General features: G+C 37.5%; 1 protein-coding gene across 1 annotated transcript; it reads right to left on the bottom strand.

The window, feature by feature from the left end:
• On the bottom strand, positions 1-18,788 carry LOC130904524 (phosphoinositide 3-kinase regulatory subunit 5-like). Its single transcript, XM_057817339.1, has 17 exons — positions 18,689-18,788; positions 18,267-18,367; positions 18,124-18,192; positions 17,905-18,043; positions 14,810-14,879; positions 12,893-13,070; positions 11,184-11,352; positions 11,035-11,103; positions 8,015-8,724; positions 7,760-7,882; positions 4,662-4,793; positions 4,397-4,490; positions 4,251-4,327; positions 3,071-3,164; positions 1,077-1,150; positions 885-1,003; positions 1-816 (listed from the first exon to the last, which is right to left on the bottom strand). The coding sequence occupies exons 1-17, from the start codon at positions 18,786-18,788 to the stop codon at positions 669-671; spliced, it is 2,466 nt and encodes an 821-aa protein (XP_057673322.1). The 3' UTR covers positions 1-668.
• Positions 18,789-24,950: the final 6,162 nt, after the last annotated feature.

The raw sequence follows: 24,950 nt of genomic DNA, 5'->3' as shown, positions 1-24,950 counted from the left end.
TTCCTCGTTCTGAATAATTCCACCTCAACAGGTTGACTGGTTCTTCTCAAGCCATTTATTTAGCTATTGGGGAAAAATACTTGGATAAAAAGAATATCCTATGAAAATATAGGCGTAGACAGACTAAAACAATGACATTTTGCGGCTCTCTTCGTCGCGTTTTCCTCGTTGTGAATAATTCCCCCTCAATGGGCTGCATACTAATTCAGATGAAATCGTGACTCCGCTGACGTCATCCACCTGTTGGGGACGCTAGAGCCCTATAATGGTAGGCGTGGCTAACCGGCAGATTAAAAGACTAATTTCTCGTCATCTGCACTTTGCAAAATTGTTGTATATAGTCGAATCGTCTCAAAATATGATTCTAAATTCACATAATAATCGCTTAAAGGTCTTAAGTGTCAGCTTTTGAATAGCTGTCCACTGTATATTTTTTAAAAAACATTACAATCATAATAAGCTTGAGAGCATTTAAATCCAGCACTTATAAAAATCCTTTCTGCTAAATCTTGAGTGAATATTGAGGTTTGCTGAAAATTAAAAATTGTTGACGATACTTGATGAAAATCATGAAACTCAGAATGACAAATCAGAATTTTCAATAAACCTCAACCATATCAGCCTTATTTTCTTTGTTAACTAATCAGTATCTTTTAGTGGTCTTTCCTTCAGGCGTGTGAGGTAGAAAAAGAGATGAAGGGAAGGCACAGCATGGAGCAGTAAGATGCGTGCAGAGGCTGGACTTGGCCAGGTGAAGGCTTGTACGACTTCCAGTCCGAACTGCCTCCTGGCTTAGAGCACAAAGACACTTCAACTCTACGGAAACAGAAAGTCATTTACTTGCATGTTACGAGCGTTAAAGTGTGCGAATGGCTTTGTTGTACCTCGTGACACCTTGCAGGAACTTTCTCTCATCTTGATCCAGACACACAGCAAAGGTCGTCCCGGCTTTGCTGCTGCTTACCTCAACTCTGTTGACATTCACCTCTGATATTGGGAAATTCTACCAAAAGGATGTTAAAGGTAAACCATAAAATGAGATGTGTTATTTTCATTGCTAAAGGTAAAGCATTCACCTGGGTGTTGCTCCTTTTAGAGCTTTTCCTTGTGATTTCAGTCACGGACAGCCACAGGTTTTCAGGTCTGGACTCTTGAAAAGAGGATTTAAAACTTGAATACTTTTAGATGGAATTAACCCCGTCATTTAAGAATTATATATATAGTTTAAACACTTGCAGGGCACTCAATTATCTCATTGAGAACAGTTGATAGCACTAGACATCTATTCCATGTTAACTAGATTAATGTCGAAAGGATGTTAATTCGCCCCTTTTAGTCAAAATGGCTTGAATGTCTAGCTCTGCCAATGGCAGTGAGATATGAGCATTCACCGCCAGTCTTTCCCGGTCTAAATGAATTGGATGTCTATAGCTGTCAAGGGTATGCAATGAGTTAAATACTATTTAAAAAAACAGCAAAAAAACAGCAACTTTAGCGTGTTAATGTATTACTTGGGGCCGTAACCAGTGTGTATTTCTCTATTCATTCATATGCATTTATAAATTTATTTATAGATATAAACCTAAAATATGAAAAATACAGTAATGATTAGGGATGGGAATCGAGAACCGGTTCCTAAAGAGAACAGTTTCCGTGAGTTTCAATTCCATGGAATCGTTTGGCAGTTTATCTAACGATTCTCTTATAGATTCCAACCAGCACGATTTACGTCACGTAACTCACGCATGTTACACACATTCGATTCAGCAAGTAAGACTACACGATTATACAAAGAGGGACTACTCACCAAGAATAATCTGAAGAGTCGTCGCCGAGTGAGTTTGCATTGATTTTCACAGGCCAGGTCATTATTTATGAGACTACATAAAGAAATGGAGATTTTTCCCAAAAAGTCTATTAATGGGTCTATCGTATTCCTCGTCAATTAATCTATAAGAAAAAATATAACCTATATGCATCTGAAATAATCCTAAATAATTTTATTAGCAATTTTAATACTCCTGTTAGAAAGGTTCCATTGGTATGCGTTCGTTCCCATAGCAACCAGTCAGTTACTTCCTGTTATTGTCCTACGTCATATGCTCTGCGTATTCTGGGACCGAGAAAAGGCATAAGGTGCGCATTTCGAGCAGGGGACGGCCACCTGATAAGATGTGTGCGAGGAAGTGTTAATCTGTGTGCGTCCGTGAACGAATGTAAGTATTTCCCCTTCATGTCATAAAGTTCTTATGATAAGTTAGAGCCGTTATCAGCGCAACCGTTTCGGGTTTTTACTGTTACGTCGGCTGGTTGCTCCAGCTCGTCCTCGCTGCGTCGAGGAGAGCACTGTGTACATTATATTCATGTTGCACATTTGTGTTAAGAGGGAATGTGTTAGTTTAGCATCTTAAGATGATGTTGTACATCCAGATGAGTGTAAAGTGCTTAGTTTTTACCACTTTTATGGTGTGTTATTGACTGCTTTACAGTCAATTTGCCTTGTTAATTGCGTCTGCACTAATATGATGTAGTTTTCTTTCCTTTCAGAACCACCCATATACACACACATTCCAGTCTTCTTCCACACACATACAAATACATCAACATCTTACCACGCATGCTCTCATCTGCGCATTGAGTGATTCTCATATCAAGTGCCATTGCCTGTATATAGTTGTGCTTGTTGCCAAGCTGGATTAAAAGTGCCAAAGACAAACTCCATTCTCTGCTCTTGTTCTAACCGACATCCTGAGGCGAATGAACCATAAAACATATTGAACCCAGAACATCATACAGTCCATTAGTCCAAATTAGAATCGATAAAGAATTTAATCGGTGAGCAATATCGATAATGGAATCAGAATAGTAAAAATCGTATCAATTCCCATCCCTAGTAATGATTACAAAAAAAAAAAACAATTGCTAAAATTTAATTTTTTTTTAAAGACCAAAAATAGCCATTTTCTCAATAAAGGGTTAAAGATTGTAAGTGTAAACTTTTGTCTAGCTGTGAGGACCACGGTCCCTGAAAGGGTTAAATATGTTACAAAATTAATAATAAATCACACACCTAAATGTCCAGCTTTTGTGCAAGCTTTGTGAATATTTATGGATGTGCAAAGCATTTCTGCTTGGGTCCACTGACTCCTTCCACTGCAGGCCACCTGTAACCACCAAAGAATTGAAATAGCAGCTCAATATTTAAATCCCTGCTTTTCTCAAACAAAACCAATGTACAATGATATTTTGCCCATTTTTCATGCTAAACTAGTTGTCAGGTGCTTTAAAAACATATTTTCTCACCCTTACGTCCCTCAAGCATTTTGCGTACAGATGTGTAATTTCATATTTAGTAACTTGGTAATTAAACTTTTTCCTGCTGTATATACTCTCGCGTGTAGGTCGCTCCGGCAAATAGTTTGCACCTCTAGTTTGTGGTTCAAAAAGTAGGTATTTTAGGTTGCCACTCGTATATATTGCATCACAATATGGGAGATTTAGGTCAATTTTTTTTTTTTTTTTTACAAACTTATGATGTCAATATGACTGAAACAAATAAAACTTGGTACATTTTATCATTTATTGACTGAATTTTTATTTAGCAACAACTTACTACTAAGTAACAACTAAGTACACGACACAAACAATGCCAATGTGGTAAATATATTTAGTTGCAGTACCTAGTTATATAGTTTCTAGTTTTTGTTTCTTAACTGTCTTAACTTTCTTAACTGTCTTACGGTAACTCTACCTCATCATCATGGATGGAAGCCCTCAAATTCCGCCTCCTCATCACTATCACTTTCAAACATTGTTCTCATCTCCTTTTTGCACTCTCCTTTAGCACCTACTTGAAGTCACTTGATGACATTGCTTGCTGTGAAAGCCAAGATGGCTGCAAGACATACACAGCTGCAGCTTTGGCCGTGATGTTGGCTTTTATTTCTTCCTTGGGCATGTTTTGTTCCTATATTTGTTAACTGTTTGTTTGTCTAAAGTACATTGCATATTTTTGTTTTACCAGATGTTTTTTTTTTTTTATTAGACATATGTAGATTATTTTGAGCGTAACTTGTCTATATAGTTAGCGTACATAACTAATGCCAAGTTGTATGCTTTTGCAGTTTCACGACGGTCTAAATTAGGCAATGGTCTGAGCGAAGACAGCTTATGGTTTTTGCGGGAACATTTCGGTAAAAAAATTGCAACCCATATGCGAGTATATACGGTAATTCATTCTTTTTGAGCACCTTATTATAGGCAACACTTAGTGTTAAGGGGGCGGCCGTGCTCTCTTCATCGATTCCGAACCTCTTGCTTGCAGCGCCTGTGAGAATAATGTGTTGCACATTAGACAAAGTGGATGCCTGTTTCTGGTTGTCATAGTGTGACTAACCCATGGCCTTGACTGCTCTGGTTGCAGCCTTATGTCCGAGCTCCACGGAATGAATGAACACTTCACTTCTCTTCCCGCCCCCAGCCAGGCTCAGCTATGCAGACGAATTGAAAATAGATCATCACTTACACAAAAAAAAACAAAACATGGAGGCAGCAAGTGGGTTTGTGCATAAAAGGACTATTGGTATGCACTAAATAAGACATGAAGTGGAAGAGAGAAGAGTGAAGAGGAAGTAGCATAATTTGATAAAGTTACCACTAACCTCAGCCCGGTAAAGCTGCACTAGGACAGGTTGAGCGGCATGTCTGCAGTAGTAGAGAACCAAGTCAGCCATCAATGGAAGATGCTCCACCAGTCTGTTGTTCTCTGAAATACTATCTTCGTTACATGCAGGCTGCACCACAGGAAACATATTAGTGAAAATACAATACCGTTATGGTATTTCTAGTTTACTTGAATGTTTTTTTCCCCCAAAATTCTGATGTTAGTAAGTCGCTCTTCTGACCTTAATGACCAGCACTAGAAGTATTTTAAAACCTTGCAGTACCAGAGATTGTCAGTGGAGGCTGGCTTCAAACAGAGCACTCCTCTTCATTAGAATATCGATTGTCATCAACCAATAAAAGCATTTTAAAATGATATGGGATAATATCGACATTGGTTTTCATGATTGGTTTTGGGCCAATATGAATATAGCAGTGCTGTCATGTCCACTTATTCCCTGCCTGTGTTTCTGGTGTTTTTTTCGCCCTCTTCTGGCGTTTTGGTGTCATAAATTGTAGCACTTTCTGCTGATGTAATCATATGTTCACGCAAGCTCATTGCGAATAGAGAGAGCTAAATGGACGAGCTAGCGTACAGTGGGGCAAATAAGTATTTAGTCAACCACTAATTGTGCAAGTTTTCCCATTTGAAAATATTAGAGAGGCCTGCAATTGTCAACATGGTTAAACACCAACCATGAGAGACAGAATGTGGAAAAAAACAGAAAATCACATTGTTTGATTTCTAAATAATTTATTTGCAAATCATGGTGGAAAATAAGTATTTGGTCAATACCAAAAGTTCATCTCAATACTTTGTTATCTACCCTTCGTTGGCAATAATGGAGGGCAAACGTTTACTGTAACTCTTCACAAGCTTTTCACACATTGTTGCTGGTATTTTGGCCCATTCCTGCATTCAGATCTCCTCTAGAGCAGTGATGTTTTGGGGCTGTCATTGGGCAACACGGACTTTCAACTCCCTCCGCAGATTTTCTATGGGGTTGAGACCTGGAGACTGACTAGGTCACTCCAGGACCTTGAAATGCTTCTTACGAAGCCACTCCTTTGTTGCCCTGGCTGTGTGTTTGGGATCATTGTCATGCTGAAAGACCCAGCCATGTCTCATCTTCAATGCCCTTGCTGATGGAAGGAGATTTTCACTCAAAATCTCTCGATACATGGCCCCATTCATTCTTTCCTTTACACAGATCAGTCGTCCTGGTTCCTTTGCGGAAAAACAGCCCTAAAGCATGATGTTTCCATCCCCATGTTTCACAGTGGGTATGGTGCAATTCAGTATTCTTTTTCCTCCAAACTAGAGAACCTGTGTTTCTACCAAAAAGTTCTATTTTGGTTTCATCTGACCATAACACATTCTCCCAGTCCTCTTCTGGACCATCCAAATGCTCTCTAGCGAAACGCAGACGGGCCTGGACGTGTACTTTCTTCAGCAGGGGGACACGCCTGGCAGTGTAGGATTTGAGTCCCTGGCGGCGCATTGTGTTACTGATAGTAGCCTTTGTTACTGTGGTCCTAGCTCTCTGTAGGTAATTCACTAGGTACCCCCGTGTGGTTCTGGGATTTTTGCTCACCGTTCTTGTTATCATTTTGACGCCACGGGTGAGGAGGGAATTGAAAGTCTGTGTTGCCCAAGGACAGCCCCAAAACATCACTGCTCTAGAGGAGATCTGTATGGAGGAATGGGCCAAAATACCAGCAACATTGTCTGAAAAGCTTGTGAAGAGTTACATAAAAACGTTTGGCCTCCGTTATTACCAACAAAGGGTACATAACAAGTATTGAGATGAACTTTTGCTATAGACCAAATACGTATTTTCCTCCATGATTTGCAAATAAATTCTTTAAAAATCAAACAATGTGATTTTCTGTTTTTTTTCCTCTACATTTGTCTCTCATGGTTGAGGTTTACCCATGTTGACAATTACAGGCCTCTCTAATATTTTCAAGTGGGAGAACTTGCACAATTAGCGGGTGACTAAATACTTATTTGCCCCACTGTACCATTGCAGTTCTTACCATCTCGCCACGTTGTTTGTGCCTTATACAAGAATCACTTGTTAGATGTATTCTTCCTTTGTTTTATAATCATTGTGTAGTATATTGGAGATATTGAATTTTTATTATTATTTTTTTTTTGCATTCGTGATAAAATGTGGTTACATTACTTCATTGCTTGCAAACTGTACAACCAGTTGCTAATCAAATTGACACATAGTGTATTCTTGGCTTCATTTTGTGACTTTATTTATTTTCATTGTCACAATGTTTTGTTGCTTTCAGTTTTACAAAAAAGTATCAGTGCTCTTGTCAAGAGAAAGATGACCACAGTAAAGCCAGTTTAACTTTACTCCAGTGTCTGACTTCTCTTTAGAGCCTGATTTGTTCGTTATCTGTTGATTAGTGTACCCACACACAAATTGAGGACAGAATAAGTGCCTTATTGGCACTTTTGCACTGTCACTTGGTCCATAAAACCGATGTTTGCACTATTTTGATTTCAACAATAAATATAGTGGTGCAATATAGGCACTTTTTCCATAACTTCAGTTGAAGTTGTTTTCTTAATTTTCACAGAATGTTTATTTAAAAACATCGAAGGTGTTACATTTATCATTAGTAAAGCATCCAGTGGCGCATTACAATACAATGTTATGTTAACTCCACGACCACATATATCAGTATCGGATTTTTGGAGTTGGACAATATAGGTTATTGGTTAAAAGTCATTATCGGACAACTCTAATTTTCACCATAAAATGCCCATTTTCACAATCAAAACATATGACTGTAAGACCACACCATTGCACCATGACGGTTGTACAGGGATTGACATTTTTTGTTGTTATAATCTCTCTTTAAAAAAGTGTTAAAATTTATGACTTTTTGGTTCATGCCCACCCTGCCGCAGAAAAAAAGTTGTTGAGATGTTGGACAGAAAGTTTTATTATTTGCCATAGTATATCGAAGTTAAATATTTTGTTAGCTTGTCTATAAAGGTAAAGTGCCATGTTAGTTCTTGTGTAAATGAATGGAGCTCAGTGCAGTTATGTGTGCGTGTGGTCAGTGTGTTTACCTGACAAAGCACATCTGAAGAAAGACTGAGCAGACTGTGGACACTTCGATCATACCAGGGGTCCATCACTCCCAACATCTGTGCTAAATCTGTAGAGCTGTCCTCTTGGGAAAGACTATAAGGCTGCCAAAAAGATGCAAGGGTGACAATCATAAAAGGCAACGTTCCAAAGGGTTGTTTATGGCATGTTATCTGATTTAAAAAAAAAAAAAAAAAACACCACATGAGTAAGAAGTTGTTAAAAGGTGATCTCACCACAGATGCAGCTTTAGTTGAATATCCCGTGTCTGTTGATGAGTGTCTTTCACTTGGCTTTCCCGTAAATGTTCTTTTTGTGGGAACAAAATAAAACTGCAGCTTGCACATCTTGGTGAGCCGGGGACATTTGGCCTCTTTCTGTTGCAGGTCACTGTAAGCCCTCGCCAGTCGCCCGGCCTCTCTATCACGCCCAAACACTAGTACTCGCACCAAAGTTTCTTCCAGTGCAGCGTCTGATTCGTTGATGCTCAGAATGGGCCGTCTGCGGATGCAAAGATGCTTCTGGGGAGAAGGAGGATCTTTGTTGGTGAGAGGGCTGGGCACAGTACGAATTTGATCTTGGCTGGAATGAGATTTTTTAAACTCAGTCCCGAGACTGCGCGGGCTTTTGAAAAACAGGGAGAGGTTCTCCAAGCCTAAAAGGCTTTTGGATTTCTTTTTGGGTTTCTTTCTAGACTTCGACTGACCCTTTTCTCCCTTGGCTGCGTCATCACAGAATTCACTGAAATCTCTTTCCACACCTGATGAGCTGTATGTTGCAGATGTAGGGAAGTTGAAGGAGGAAGAGAGGCAAGACGACATGGATAGAGAATGGTTCTCCATGACTTCTTCCACATTAATGTCATTGCTATCATCCTCATCTCGTGTCAGACAAGCCGGTGGCAAATCCAAGTAGCAGTCGCTCATGACAATATTTGTAAGAAAATCTGGAAAATGAAGAAAGATGCCAACTAGGATTTTTGACATGGAATTAATGTGTAAAGTGGTGTGAATTAGTTTTGGGCAATGAATATATTTTACTAATTAAATTGGGCCTTTTTTTAAAACCAGATAGCTAAAAAAAAAAGTAATTTTGATGATTTTTTTTTTTTTTTTTTTTTTTTGAAAATAGGAAATCTAGCAACCAATTATTCAATAGATTATTCCATGAGATAGAGCTTGTTTCTTTGTGAATTTATTATTTTGTATTTGGGGGCAGACATCAAAACTAGGAGGGGGAGAATATATGGATGCTAGTTTCAATTATGATATTTAAAAAAATACTAATCATTGTTTTTATTATTTAATGAATAAATGAAATCATACAGTGGTATGATAAAGTATCTGAACCTTTTAGAATTTCTCAAATTTCTCCATAAAATAACCATCAAATGTGATCCGATCTTTGTCAAGTCACACAGATGAAAAAACAGTGTCTGCTTAAACTAAAACCACCCAAACATTTATAGGTTTTCGTATTTTAATGAGGACAGTATGCAAACAATGACAGAAGGGGGAAAAATTAAGTAAGTGAACCATCACATTTAATGTTCTGTCCCCCCCCCCTTTTGGCAGCAATAACTTCAACCAGACGCTTCCGGTAGCTGCAGATCAGTCTGGCACATCGATCAGGACTAATCTTGACCCATTCTTCTCTACATAACTGCTGTAGTTCAGTCAGATTCCTGGGATGTCTGACATGACTCGCTGTCTTTAGGTCATGCCACAGCATCTCAATAGGGTTCAAGTCTGGACTTTGACTTGGCCACTCCAGAACGTGTATTTTGTTCTTCTGAAATCATTCTGAAGTTAATTTACTTCTGTGTTTTGGATCATCGTCTTGTTGCAGCATCCATCCTCTTTTTAGCTTCAACTGTCTGACAGACGGCTTAAGGTTTTCTTGCAAAACATCCTGATAAACTTTTAAATTCATTCCTCCATTAATGATTGCAAGTTAGCCAGGCCCTAAAGCAGCAAAACAGCCCCAAATCATGATGCTCCCTCCACCATGCTTCACGGCGGGGATGAGGTGTTGATGTTGGTGAGCTGCTCCATATTCCCTCCACACATGCCGTTGTGTTTTACTCCCAAACAATTGGTTTCATCAGTCCACAAAATATTTTGCCAAAACTTCCGTGGAGTGTCCAAGTGCCTTTTTGCGAACATTAAACAAGCAACAAAGTTTTTTTAAGACAGCAGTGGCTTGCTCTGTGGAGTCCTCCCATGAACACCATTCTTGGCCATAGTTTTACAAATAGTTGATGTGTGCACAAAGATATTGGACTGTGCCAGTGATTTCTGTAAGTCTTTAGCAGACACTCAAGGGTTCTTTTTTACCTTTCTGAGTACTCTGCCCTGAACTCTTGGCATCATCTTTGGTGGATGGCCACTCCTTGGGAGAGAAGCAACAGTGCCAAACTCTCTCCACTTTTCTGACTGTCGATTGATGAACATTCAGACTTTTAGAGATGGTTTTGTATCCATCCCCAGCTTTCTTGACAACAATCCTTGATCACAGGTCTTCAGACAGCTCTTTTGACCGAGCCATGATGCACATCAGAAAATGCTTCTCATCAAGACATTTCTTACCAGGTGTGTGTTTTATAGTGGACAGTGCAGCTTTAAACCACTCATCAATGTTTGGACACACACCTGACTTAAATTGTTTGGTAAAAATTGGTTTCAGTTGCTCTTTAATACTCCCTAGGCAGATGGGTCACTTACTTATTTTCCCCCTTCTGTCATTGTTTGCATGCTATCCTCATCAAAATATGAAAACCTATAAATGTTTGGGTTGTTTTAGTTAAGCAGACACTGTTTTTACATCTGTGTGATTTTGACAAAGATCAGATTACATTTGATGGTGATTTTATGGAGAAATGTGAGCAATTTCAAAAGGTTCAGATACTTTTTTATACCACTGTAAATGAAAAAATGTTAATAAAAATAACAAAATTAAAATGAATAAAAGCAGAAATGTAATCTAGTTCTCAAAAAATTATTGACTCGATTGATTTATTTACATTTAAAAGTATTTAACTAATTGACAACTATATGGTTAAAATGGATTGGACGTCAATGACAACCAATGAGTTCAATGAATGAACTTTCTTTTTTGCTTTTTTTAGTCTTTAAAAGGTAGGTGGAAGGAATCAAATCATAAAACTATGTTATCAATTTTTGGGTGAATAAAATATGACATTTGATTTTTAGGCCATATTGCCCAGCCCTTAAGTGAATGAAACTGTATCACTCACCAAAGTTGTCATTTTCCCAATAGCTTGTGTGACATTTGGGGAAGGGTAGCGCAAAAGTTTCAGCAAGCCCTATTGAGACAGAAAAAATGCTGAGTTTGAGAATTAGTCAACCGCCATGCTTTCTTTCTATAGAAGCTTGACTGAAGTACCTGTATCTGAGTAGTTTTCTCCAGTAATGGGAATAAGGTTGAGAGTGAGACGCTCCATAGTCTGTTGAAGACTTTGTCTGGCGCTTTTGAGATCTGCTGTGGAGGCTGCTGTCTCCATGCAGCAAGTTACTCTCTCCAGCAGCTGCTCCAGCTCAAAAGGCTGTTTTGTCTATAGCAGATCGGAATTAATATGACAACAAAATCACAATTCTTTTCATTTTTCCCCATGAACAATTCATTAAACCCCCCACAAAATCATATATGGACATGTTACTAGATATCCCAACAATACAATGGTATACATTGTAATGTATTTTATTGTGTAGTTACCATGTTGACCAGATGCATACAGGTTATTAGTTACCATAAAAATGCTTACTCTCTCTGTAAACTATGGTATTTTTTTTCATATTTGATAGGTAGATACAACTCAGAAAAAAAAAAAAAAAAAGATTATTTATTTATTTTTTTAGTTTTAATTCCTGTTGCCATCATGTGAATCATAATTTAGCTGTCAATAACCAGTGCTGTCAATCCTACTTTTAAAAAAGTAATTAGTTTCAGTTATAAACTACTTTTCCCAAAAATTAATTGAGTTAGTAACTCAGTTACCTCATTGTAAGAGTAATTAGTTACTCAGCATATTCTACGTTATTACATTTTATATTCTATAACATCTTTCACATCAAAGGTGTTAACTAACTGAAGAATAAAAAAACTATACACAGTATTTTAGAACATTTGGTATTTATTTGGATCAAACAAATTACTATTACTTATGAAAACATGTAAAAAATGTAAACTCTCCTTTAACAAGTGCAAATATCTGAAACGGTATGTTAGGCCTTACTGCACAATAAGCAGAACACTATCCTTAAATAATCCGTAAAGTAACAATATCAAATTACAATTCAAGTTTGAGAACACTACCTTTGAAATTCTGTCCTCTGCCCACTTAGCCAATAATCATCACGTTTGCAACGGCTTTACCACCCCCTTCCCCTCTCCCCCTCCTGCGCTGCTCTCTCCCAGCTGATGTGTGACAAAATCAGACAACTCGCGCTTCATTCAACCAAATTGTAGTAACGCGCCCCTTCACATCCTAAGTAACGGTAACGGCGTTGCAAAAAAAGAAAAATAATTAATTAGATTACTCACTACTGAAAAAAATAACGCAGTAGAAGTGCTGTTATACTCTGACGCCGTTATTAACAACACTGTCAATAACTGAATAAAACTAAAGCCCATAATTTCAAAGTACTAAATTAGTTTAATAAGAATGTCATTCTTCATAAGTGTTCCAAATTTGAGAATAAAATATTAAAGCATTTTCAAGTCATAACATTTATTTAAACAAAGACTGATAAAAACATTTTGTGGAAACGACCTTTAACATGGAAGATTTAATTTTTTTGAACAATAAAATACATGGTTGAAAACATTGTTGAATTTGTCTTCCAACACAGATCTGGAAATGGAGATCTATAACACCTTTTTATTTATTTGCTATTTTTGGCCTCCTTTCCTTTTGTGTTCTTTCCAGTATAACTTCTTCTTCAAATTCCCCTTTTCCACAGATTTTGAAGAGCATGAACTTTGAAGTGAAATAAGAAAACTGGAAAGAAAACGATCTGCTTTTGGTGTAGTGCCCCTTAAAATAAATTCCCTGATACATAGAATCGAAAGACGAATAGAAGTGTATTTTCCACCTGCAAGGCATCACGGAGTCTTTGCAGGTGGATTTTGGTGCCCAGAGCAGCCTGGAAGCTGTGCAGGATGAGGGTAATAATGATGTCTCGCCTGGACTGATGACTTGTACTCAGTTGCTTGGTCACTGATTGGATCTCAGGGGGAATATCTTCATCTGGACTCACTAAAAGCACCATCCTGATTGAGACAAACAGTGGGGCAAATAAGTATTTAGTCAACCACTAATTGTGCAAGTTCTCCCACTTGAAAATATTAGAGAGGCCTGTAATTGTCAACATGGGTTAACTTTAACCATGAGAGACAGAATGTGGAAAAAAAATCAAAACAGAAAATCACATTGTTTGATTTTTAAAGAATTTATTTGCAAATCATGGTGGAAAATAAGTATTTGGTCAATAACGGAGGCCAAACGTTTTTCTGTAACTCTTCACAAGCTTTTCACACACTGTTGCTGGTATTTTGGCCCATTCCTCCATGCAGATCTCCTCTAGAGCAGTGATGTTATGGGGCTGTCCTTGGGCAACACGGACTTTCAACTCCCTCCACAGATTTTCTATGGGGTTGAGATCTGGAGACTGGCTAGGCCACTCCAGGATCTTAAAATGCTTCTTACGAAGCCACTCCTTTGTTGCCCTGGCTGTGTGTTTGGGAACATTATTATGCTGAAAGACCCAGCCACGTGCTGATGGAAGGATATTTTCACTCAAAATCTCTTGATACATGGCCCCATTCGTTCTTTCCTTTACACAGATCAGTCGTCCTGGTCTCTTTGCAGAAAAACAGCCCCAGCGCATGACGTTTCCACTCCCATGCTTCACAGTGGGTATGGTGTCAGTGGGTATGGTGTTCTTCGGATGCAATTCAGTATTGTTTCTCCTCCAAACACGAAAACTTGTGTTTCTACCAAAAAGTTCTATTTTGGTTTCATCTGACCATAACACATTCTCCCAGTCCTTTTCTGGATCATCCAAATGCTCTCTAGCGCAGGGGTCCCCAACCTATTCCACTAAGGCACACTGTGGGTGCAGGATTTCATTCTTACCAAACAAGATGACAACACTTTTTCCCCAATCTGGTGTTTTACAAGTGCAATCACTTGATTGCAGTCAGGTGTGGCTTGTTTTAGCAGAAGCCTCATTGGTTCAACTGTCTCTGCTGGATCGGCTGGAACAAAAACCAGGACCCACAGTGTGCCTTGAGGACTGGGTTGAAAACCCCTGCTCTAGCGAACCGCAGACGGGCCTGGACGTGTACTTTATTCAGCAGGGGGACATGTCTGGCAGTGCAGGATTTGAGTCCCTGGTGGCACATTGTGTTAATGATAATAGCCTTTGTTACTGTGGTCCCAGCTCTCTGTAGGTCATTCACTAGGTCCCCCGTGTGTGGTTCTGGGATTTTTGCTCACCGTTCTTGTTATCATTTTGATGCCACGGGGTGAGGGGGGAGGCGAAAGTCCGTGTTGCTCAATGACAGCCCCAAAACTTCACTGCTCTAAAGGAGATCTGCATGGAGGAATGGGCCAAAATACCAGCAACAGTGTGGGAAAAGATGGTGAAGAGTTACAGAAAACGTTTGGCCTCCGTCATTGCTAACAAGGGGTACATAACAAAGTATTGAGATGAACTTTTGGTATTGACCAAATACTTATTTTCCACCATGATTTGCAAATAAATTCTTTAAAAATCAAACAATGTGATTTTCAGTTTTTTTTTCTTTCCCACATTCTGTCTCTCATGGTTGAGGTTTACCCATGTTGACGATTACAGGCCTCTCTAATATTTTCAAGTGGGAGAACTTTCACAATTAGTGGTTGACTAAATACTTATTTGCCCCACTGTACTGTATTTATGAAAAGAATAGCAATTTTTTCATTCGAAAGACGCACATGTAATATTCAGGTGTCAGGTTGCGCTTACATAGTTTTAGATTGTTGGTTCGCAGCAGAAATGCCATGCTCTGACTTTACCAGTCGCTGGAATGATATGCCTAAAACATAAGTAGGTTATTTTCCATACATTGTCATCATTTCCCCTGTGCTGAGCATTTCCTACTGGAAAATTCTGTTGTTGAACCTGTGCTTCACCTGTAGTACTAATGCACACTTTTCTCGGTTTTAGACATCCATTCTACAATTCATCAATTCTAATTCTAATCAGGTCATTTTTGTACCAAGACACACAACTAGTTTGTGGTAGGATTAGACATGTGCCGGTATGATATTCTGAAGGTATGATAACCTTAAGCCAAAATATCACAGTTTCACGGTATCATGGTATTGTTATTACAGCTCTAAAATGTGTTACTTTGAGATATTTGGGTTTACAAAAAAATACTTTTTTTCAATTGAACAGGATTTTTTCCCCAAAAAATATTAGCAAATTGGAACATAAGTATAGTGTTTTATTTTAAAATAAATAAATAAATAAATACAAATAAAAATAAAAAATAAAAATAAGATAAATGCTGTCCATTAGGTGAGCCTAAACCAGGGGTGTCCAAACTTTTTGCAAAGGGGGCCACATTTGGTGTGGTAAAAATGTGGGGGGCCGACCTTGGCTGACGTCTTTTACGTAGAACAATATATTTAAGCAAATTTTAGCAAGCCATTCTGTGTGTCACATTTGCGTTATTATTATTACTTTTATTAATAATTTAAACAACCTTGCAACTAGCCTTTGTGGCATTCTCTTTCGACTCTCGGGCTCTTGTGAAATACTGCTGCTGTAAAATTAAACTAGCTTCAAGTTGCTTCAATTTCTTGCTACGTATCTTCCTTGTAATCTTGTTGTACATGTCAGCGTGTCTTGTTTGGTAATATCGTCTCACATTGAACTCTTTAAAAACAGCAACTGTCTCTTTGCAAATAAGGCAGACACAGTTGTTGCGTATTTTAGTGAAAAAATAGAACCAAGTCCACCTTTCCTTGAAGCGTCGGCCGTCACAGTCAACTTTCTTTTTGTTGTTGTTGATCGTCGCCATTTTAGAAAATATGGAGTAAAGGGTCACACGAGGTAATGTTGCTTAGAGTGCTGCTGCCTTTTAGTGGGTCATTGAGGAGCAGCATTTAGTGTGTAAGCTACTTCATGTGCTGGTAGCAGTACTGCTGACCAATTTATTAAGTCTGTGTGCGGGCCAGACGTTATTGATTTTATGACAGAGGCTGGGGGCCGGATGAAATTTGACCACGGGCCGCATTCGGCCTAAACCCACACCCGCAGCTCAACATTATTACCATCAGAACAAAAATAATAGAATTATTTTCCATAAAAAGCACATGTGTATGACTCATATCATGTCTACATTATACACAAACTCTCTTTATCAACACAGACAGCTGCCAGAGAGAAAAAAAAACACATTTTACCACTAATAGACACACTAAACACGCTGGAGTTAACTCTCGTTGCCAGTGGGAAACATTCATTACAGTGTTTGCTAACCTTTAATTTTGTATAAATGCGAAATCATATTAGATGTATTGCCTCCTCGGCGTGTTTTACATTTCTGTCTGTCTGTTATGAATAAAGATGTCCCGATCGATCGGGTCCGATCACGTCATTTTCAAAGTATCGGAATCGGCAAAAAAATATCGGACATGCCTTTTTTTAAATATATATATATTTTTTAATTAAATTGTTTTCTAATTGTATTTAACGTTACAGACAAAATGTCTTAAACTCATCCAGAATCTTTAGTTTTGGCTTAAAGTAGGGCTATCAAATTTATCGCGTTAATGACAGTATTTTTTTTTTTTTTTTTAATTAATCACGTTAAAATATTTGACGCAATTAACGCACTGCACGACCCACTCACACATTGTCGCGTTCAATCTATAATGGTGCCGTTTTACCTATATATAGAGCTAAAAGGCAGCGTAAAATGAGTAAAATGGATTTTGGCAGTCTTTGGAGCCTTTTTTTAATTGGCTAAAGCCTTACAATCCTTCTCCCTACGATTAGAAATATCATGGGAAGCAATGTGGGGAAGCAAGGTAGCAATTGATCTGTTTCTTAACACCTTATGTTATTTCCCAACGCAGAGAAGATATATCAATAGGTAGCACTACGCACAGTCATGGTTCCACTTCCCATCATGCATTTGGGCATGGCTACAGTATCATTTACTGAAAGCTCAACAAATACACTAGATGGCAATATTTAGTCACAATATACAAAGTCACAAGTCTTTCTATCCGTGGATCCCTCTCACAGAAAGAATGTTAATAATGTAAATGCCATCTTGAGGATTTATTGTCATAATAAACAAATACAGTACTTATGTACTGTATGTTGAATGTATATATTCGTCCGAGTTTTATTCATTTTTTTCTTAATGCATTGCCAAAATGTATATGATCGGGAAAAATTATTGGGAATGATTGGAATTGAATGGGGAGCAAAAAAAAAAAAGCAATCGGATGGGGAAATATCGGGATCGGCAGATACTCAAACTAAAACGATCGGGATCTGATCGGGAGCAAAAAAACGTGATGGGAACAACCCTAGTTATGAAATAATGAACTAAATACTCTATTATATACTCCTCTTTCAGTGCCATTGATAATGATAGACGTCCAATCATGCAGCTCTTTTCATCCTTCTGATGTAAAATAAAATTAGTTTGTCACTAATAGGCATCCAGTCCAACTGAACTGGGAGGGCTGTCAGCAAATGAATGAATTTTCGTTGGCTGCTAACCCTCCTAGTTCCAATGGATTAGACGTCTATTGCCATCAATGGCAGCAGTGAGTCTGATCCAAAATTGTATTGCAAATAATAATAATAATTATACATTTTATTTATAACGCACTTTAAAATTGAATTTGAAAATAAACAATATTAAATGACTAATCTCAAATTTTTTATTCTTAAAATTAAAGATAAATACACCTGAACTGTACCTTAAAAATGTACTTTACTCATTTTATAGAAAAGGTTTTAGCTAATTAAACTTTAGCTCAGTTTGTAGATTTGATTCAGTAATTCACGTACCACACTTTCTTCGACTTTACCTGGAGCTCTGAGTTCATTATAAATGACATTTAGCAGATGTTGACAGGCAGTGCAGTAAGGATCTGGCCAGGACAGGAAACGGTGAAAGAGTAGGTAAGCTTCCAACAGCACATCACAATTTGGCTGGAGGTAAGGAGTCTGCAAAGTGAGAAAATACTACTCTTAATTATATTGGCCTGTCTGATTACACATAACTACTTTGAATGGCGGCCACGCACTTTTAAAAGTGTTGAAGAAAACAGAAGAGTCAGAGGCACCACTAGTTGGTAATGACACTGAACAAGTGCCTGCAAATGACAAAAAGTTATCCGATTAAAACGCTGAGCAATTTGGAAAACTTTGACGCTACTTGAGTTTTCACCTCTTTTGTTTTCTTAAGTATTGTCTGCAAGAGGAAGGGGAAGTTGTTGGGATCTCTCATCACCAGTTCCTCCAAACACCAGCGGTTCATGCACAGCCCGGCTGAGCAGACAGACGAAAGCACGCGAGCAAGTTATTTCTCGTTTTCGGTTGAACGCTAATGACAAGTGGCGAAACATCTGTTTTTATCTTCTATCCTTGTTTTTATTTGCTTTGTATTTTAGATTTAGACAAAAAAACTATGTGTTTAATACTAAAACTCCAGCCAGGTTCAGATATAGTTTGCTCAACATTCAAGAATTAGTTGTTCAATTTCCATGTCTTTTTTTTATTGTTCTATCCACCATTCCCCCAAAACATAGAAAAAAGTTGATAATGATGTACAATCGATTCCCGCCACCTAGAAATATCTACTGTACATACCGTTCCAAAGTTGCTTGTCAGGAGTGTTGAATTCAAGGTCACAGAGGCAGCGTTCAAGGACATGCTGTATACGATCTTCTGTGCATGAGTTTTGCTCCATTGTCTGCAGCCGCAAGAACAATAACCAGAGATTTTTCTTTTAAAGGAACCCAAACAGAAGCAGTTGGAACAAAATTCTCAACAAGATGATGTTAGCAAATTCATAGTTTTCGTCTTAGATAACAGGTAATAAAAGACTTACTTGAAATAAACAGATGAAGAAGAAATGTGCAGTGTACACTATGCAGCCTGCTACTTCTTTTTCACACCATTGACTAACAGCCTGCACCAGTAAGCTGGCTGAGACCGCTAGCAAGCCACAACTTCTCGTTTTTCATTCAGAAATATAGACGCTGGTGAGTGACTTTATCTCTCAAAAACTAAGACGGAAATGACTCTACAAGTGCAACTTCCATGTCCAATATCAACTCATTGGCTACCATTGACGGCAATAGACATCTAATTCATTTGAACTGGGAGTGCTAGAAGTGAAAGAACCAAGGGCGTAGGTTTGCATAGGGACGGTAGAGAAATAACACTAGCAACTTTTCAGGATGCTCAAATTGTCCCCGCCAACTTTCAAGCAACCTTATAAGAATTGTATAAACAGTTTAGTTATATATGTAATTTAGATTGTCTTCCCATATGTTGTAAGGATAGAACTGACCCTACCATTAATAAGTGAATTATTTTCATTATGTTCAAACTTACATTTCCCCCATTTCACTTGCTGAATGTGCTGGTCCATTTTTTCCCCTTTCGCCCCTTTCGAAGAAAGGGATGTTAGAAGTTTTTTTTGGCCAGCAGCAACCACTGTAAGTAATTTAAAAATACGCCAATGTTGTGGAGGTGAGAAAAACACCACTTATTTTGCTGGTGAAAGGTCGACCTGCATTTGTTAGCATAACTGAGTTAAACTGTGTGAAGTTACTAACCTGCAAAACCCGAGTAGGAAGCTGCTTAGAGAGAAGTGTCCTTCTGTTTGTGTTTTCAACTGTTAATGTGAATTAAACTGTGAGAAATGTAGTGAACTCTGCTGGAAACTATAGAACTAGAATAGCGTAAGCAAGAAGCTGTTTGGAGAGAGAGGGATGCTGCATAACCAGATATGTTGCTCACACAACACAACAATCATAATTAACTGTTCATTAAAAAAAAAAAAAAAGTTATTTGGAGGAGATGCCGCGAGTTACACACACTAGCGTTGTTATTGACTGGTCGATCGTGATCGATGTAATGAGCACCTCTGATTCATCGTATCAATTAATTAGGTTCATATTTGAGAGAAATGTAGCCCTGACCCTCGTTCACCCAATCTGTTGGGTCTTATTAATGTCTTATCCCCAGCATAAATTGTACATGCAAGTTATGTTGTTATATTGTCCCTACCAATGTTGAGGCCAAACCTACGCCCTTGGAAACAACGAATGTGTGAATTAATGAACAAATACTTTTCTTGTTTTTATGCATTAACAATTTCACAAGAATTTTTAAGGAATCTGGAAAGGATTTGAAAACTCATTTGGTGCAAATAGAATTTCGCATGTAACTAGAGAATGCAATTTCTGGGGAAATTGTGCTTCTAGCTTTGCTGTGATTGTTTTTCCTGTTTATTTTGGGGCATTTTGGCATCACTTCAAGTTGATTTCGGGATATTTCAGGGTCACTTCCTGTTCGTATCAGGCAGAGGTAAGTAGTGAAGTGTTAAATTTACTCCGGTACATTTACTGAAGTAACTTTTTGAGAAAATATACTTCTAAGAGTAGTTTTACTAAGCCAGACTTTACATTTTCTTACTTGAGTAGATTTGTGAAGAAGAAACGCGACCCTTACTCCGCTACTTTGGGCATACTCTAGTCGTTGCTTTTTTCCTCTTTATTCTACATTTTAGATTTTACCTTTTTTTGCCAGCGATGCCAACAGCAGCTCTACCAGCCGCAACATTAATCACATTATATTATTATACCATACCATTATACCCATCAGACTCAAGCTTGCTGTTCTTTGATCACACCGGCCTGTTCAATCACGTGGCGTATTTGAAGCACCGTAAAAAATTAAGTATTTGACATACAGCGCTGCCCCCAACATGACTCGAAAGCGCAGTTTTTATTTGGCACCGATTGACCACGGAAAACCGCAGATAAGATCCTTTTAGTTTCATGACAGGAAATATGTTTCTCCACTTGAGGGCACTCATGCTCTTTGGACACATGGTGCTTGATTGATTTTCTTTTTTTTGGTCACAGACAAACGTTTTAGGTTATTATATTTACCTGACATTTTTCGGGGAGTACATCAGGTACATAAACACAGACAAACGTTTTAGGTTGTTATATATACCTGACATTTTTCGGCGAGTACTTCAGGCAAACGTTTTAGGTTGTTTTATTTCCCTGAAAATTTTAGGCGAGTACTTCGGGTAAATAAAACAACCTAAAACGTTTGTCTGTGATAAAAGAAAAAATAAACTAATCTTTAAGTGTAGACAAAATGAACTCAATACAATGAATGATGCTTAATTTCTGTTTTTTTTTTTTTCTGTCACTGGAATTCAATGATCCCCCCCTTTGGCTTAATGTGTTTATGTGGTAGATTGTAGTCTTCTTTTTCAACGTATAATAACAACAGTTCATATAGATAACAGAAAAACACATACCATTGTTTAAAGAAAAAAAATCATACACCGTAAGCAGTTGCGAACAATGTTACTCATTATTTGAGTACTCTTTTCACCAAACACATTTTTACTTGATTTTCAGTTTTTACTTAAGTATATTTTTGGATGACTACTTTTACTTTAGTACTATTATTTTGACGTAACCCAACTCTTACTTGAGTAAAATGTTTGGCTACTCTACCCACCTCTGACATAAGGTCACTTGATCTTGGGGCATTTAAGGTAAACTTGTATCCACATTTTTAGATTAGTTAGATTAGTTTAAAAAAGTATTTAAGAGGATTTTAGTGTATTTGTGTACAGCAATATATAATGTGTATCTGTGTACAATTAGGAATGTGTTCCTAATTTTAGGACTTGATACTTGATGTACACCAAGGGCGTAGGTTTGGTCTCAATATTGGTAAGGACGATATAAAAGCATAACGTGCATGTACACTTTTTGCTGAGGGCGGGACATTAATAAAACCAAACAGATTGAACGTGGGTCAGGGTTACATTTCTCACGAATATGAACTTAATTAATGGATAGGCTAAATGATTAATGCAAATTATATCGGCACTGACTTATACTAACTTTCACACTGCAGAGTTATAATGTCTTGATCTGATCATTTATATCTTAAATCTAGTCAAATAATTTTCTCCCTCTTGTTTTGAGTTTTAAAGACTAGTTAAGAGATTAATGGGTCAGTTTTTTCCATTTACTTTAAGTAAATATTATCATTTGTTCTTATTAAGCCATACCATAGACTACATAGACTAACAATAATAATAATAATATATTGACAGGACATGGGCCACGGGGCCGATTCATAGAGGGCCTATTTAAAAAAACAACAACAACCTTAAAATTCAAATATTTTCAAAACCAAAACAGGCACTTCCTCTAAGCATATATGAGTTTTTCCCTAATAAAATTTCGATTAATTATTTTTATATATAAGTTTAACAAAACTTCAAATGGCTATAAAATTCTCAGATTTTACACTGGATGCACAAAAATCATCAAATGCAGAGATAATCACCTATATTTTACGGACCAATAGCCATATTCAACATATCATATAAGTTTTTGCCCAATATAGCAGCTTTTTTTTTGTTTTGTCTTAATTTTGTGCAAATTTGACATAATATTCTGAGGTCTATGGCCCATACATCTAAAATTTGGTCATTTTTCACCTAAATCAAGAAAAAAATGCTTTCAAATAATGTTCTGAACAATATCTATTCTTGAATTAAGAACATTTCAGGTTTTGTTTAGATTAAATATACTAACTTTTTGCTTAAAATAAGTGTGTTAAGATTATTTTCAGATAAGCATTTTTCTAATTTTAAGAAATCTAAGTGAGTAAAATTTACTTGAAGCACTGGCAGATAATTTGACTTATTTCTTGTAGATTTACACTGAAAACAAGGGAAGGAGGTGGGTTTTTGAAGTGCAGATGTATTGGTTTAGGTGATACACCATTCAATTCAAACTTTTGTTTCAAAAACTACTAAAGAAACATTTTTGGAAACTACCAGAAGGAAAAGCTCCATTTTTATTTCCTTATTCCCTAAGAAGGTTTTTGTTATATTTAATTTATTTAGACAAACAATTTTGAGTGGTGTTAAGACAAATGTTAATTTTTTGCATTCCTGGATAGTTTAGAGATGATTAACATAGTTTATATTTCTTGTGTATGTTGAAATAATTTATGTTCAAACATTGCAATTTAAATTTGCTAATAAAATCCAGACATTTATTCTGGAAGTTTTCAATTTGTTTCTGTAGTAGTTTTTTTTTTTTAAAAACAAAGATTTGAATCAAACGGTGTATCACTTGAACCAGTACACATGAAAGTTAGTAAAAGTCAGTCCAGATTTATTTTGCTTTGAATCATTTAGCCTATCATTTAATTAGGTTTATATTCGTTCCCCCCGTTCACCCAATCTGTTTGGTCTTATTAATGTCCCGTCCCCAGCAAAAGTGTACGTGTGGGTTATGTTATTATATCGTCCCTATCAATGTTGAGACCAAACTTACGCCTTTGCCTTCAGGTAAAAACTAGGGCTGTCAAAATTAACGCGTTGACGGGTGGTAATTAATTTTTTTAATTAATCAAGTTAAAATATTTAACGCAATTAACGCATGCGCAGAACGACCCACTCAAGCATTGCCGCGAACAGACTACAGTGGCGCCGTTTGAAGTATATTGAGAGCTAAGGGCAGAGACAAGCAAGTGGAGTGGATGCAGGTGTTACCGGCACCCGCCAAGGGGGCCGCTGTTATTTCAATGTGACCGGCATTGTCAGAATGGGCAGTGAGGAAGAAAGTGGTCGAGCGAGAGAGGGAGCGAGAGAGTAGAGAAAGTGCGCAGTTAGCGCAGGCCCGAGTGCTGCGTTCCCCACATGCTTTTGTTTTGTTAATAAAAGTATTCACAAAAAGCCACCTAACGCCTCTCGGTGTTTATATGTTCGCCGCCATCTTCCTCAGGAGGTAATCGGACGAACCGAGCCATCTGATGACAATGAGCCAACATGATTCACCGGTCGAATGGGATCCATAGCATTATCAATTCCCTAGCAGGATGAATTGGTAACGCAGACATTTATTGGAGCCGCACTTTTTAATGGGTTATGCTGTAGCATCTCTTCCACAATTGTTTAGCTATTATGGCAAGCAACATGGGGAAGTTTAAGTAGAGATGATCTTTTACTTAACACCATATATTGTACTCAACGCAGAGAAGGTATATCCTTTGCAGCAACCACTGTGACTCATGGTTGCTCAAATTCCCATCATGCATTTGGGCAGTTAAGAACATTTAAATTGCTACAATATCATTTAGTGAAAGCATAACAAAAATAATATTCCTATCTCTCAAAAATAAAATAATGTTCACAAAAAGAAAAGCGCTCAATGCAAAGAGATCTGGCATTCCCAATCAAAATAGCTATGCAAAATAATACACTATTCAAACATTTTAGCTAAAAAAATACACTAGATGGCAATATTTAGTTACAATATACAAACTATCAAAATTACTATAACTTGTACTCACATTTATCTTTTATGAATTAAAAGTCTTTCTATCCGTGGATCCCTTTCACAGAAAGAATGTTAATGTTAATGCCGTCTTGTGGATTTATTGTTATAATAAACAAACACAGTATTTATGTACAGTATGTTGAATGTATATATCTGTCTTATCTTTCCATTCCAACAATAATTTACAGAAAAATATGGCATATTTTAGAGATGGTTTGAATTGCGATTAATTGCGATTTTTTACGATTAATAAATTTTTAAGCAGTAATTAACTCGATTAAAATTTTTAATCGTTTGACAGCCCCAGTAAAAACAACCGCTTTTGTACACAAACGTTGGAGAATCCATTTTAAATTGAGCATGTAGTACATAAGCTACACCACAAGATGACACTGTCTCCCATCAGTGACATGCCGAGGTCGAACCCTTTCTCATTTCGAGTAGTGAGAGGACCCCCTTTTCTGTAGCCCATCACAGATGGAATGGGGCAGACAGAGCCGAGGGTGGGC

This window comes from Corythoichthys intestinalis, chromosome 16 (assembly GCF_030265065.1).
Source record: "Corythoichthys intestinalis isolate RoL2023-P3 chromosome 16, ASM3026506v1, whole genome shotgun sequence".
Lineage (NCBI taxonomy): Eukaryota > Metazoa > Chordata > Actinopteri > Syngnathiformes > Syngnathidae > Corythoichthys > Corythoichthys intestinalis.
The sequence above is the reverse complement of the archived record's forward strand: the minus strand, read 5'-3'. Positions and strand labels throughout refer to the sequence as shown.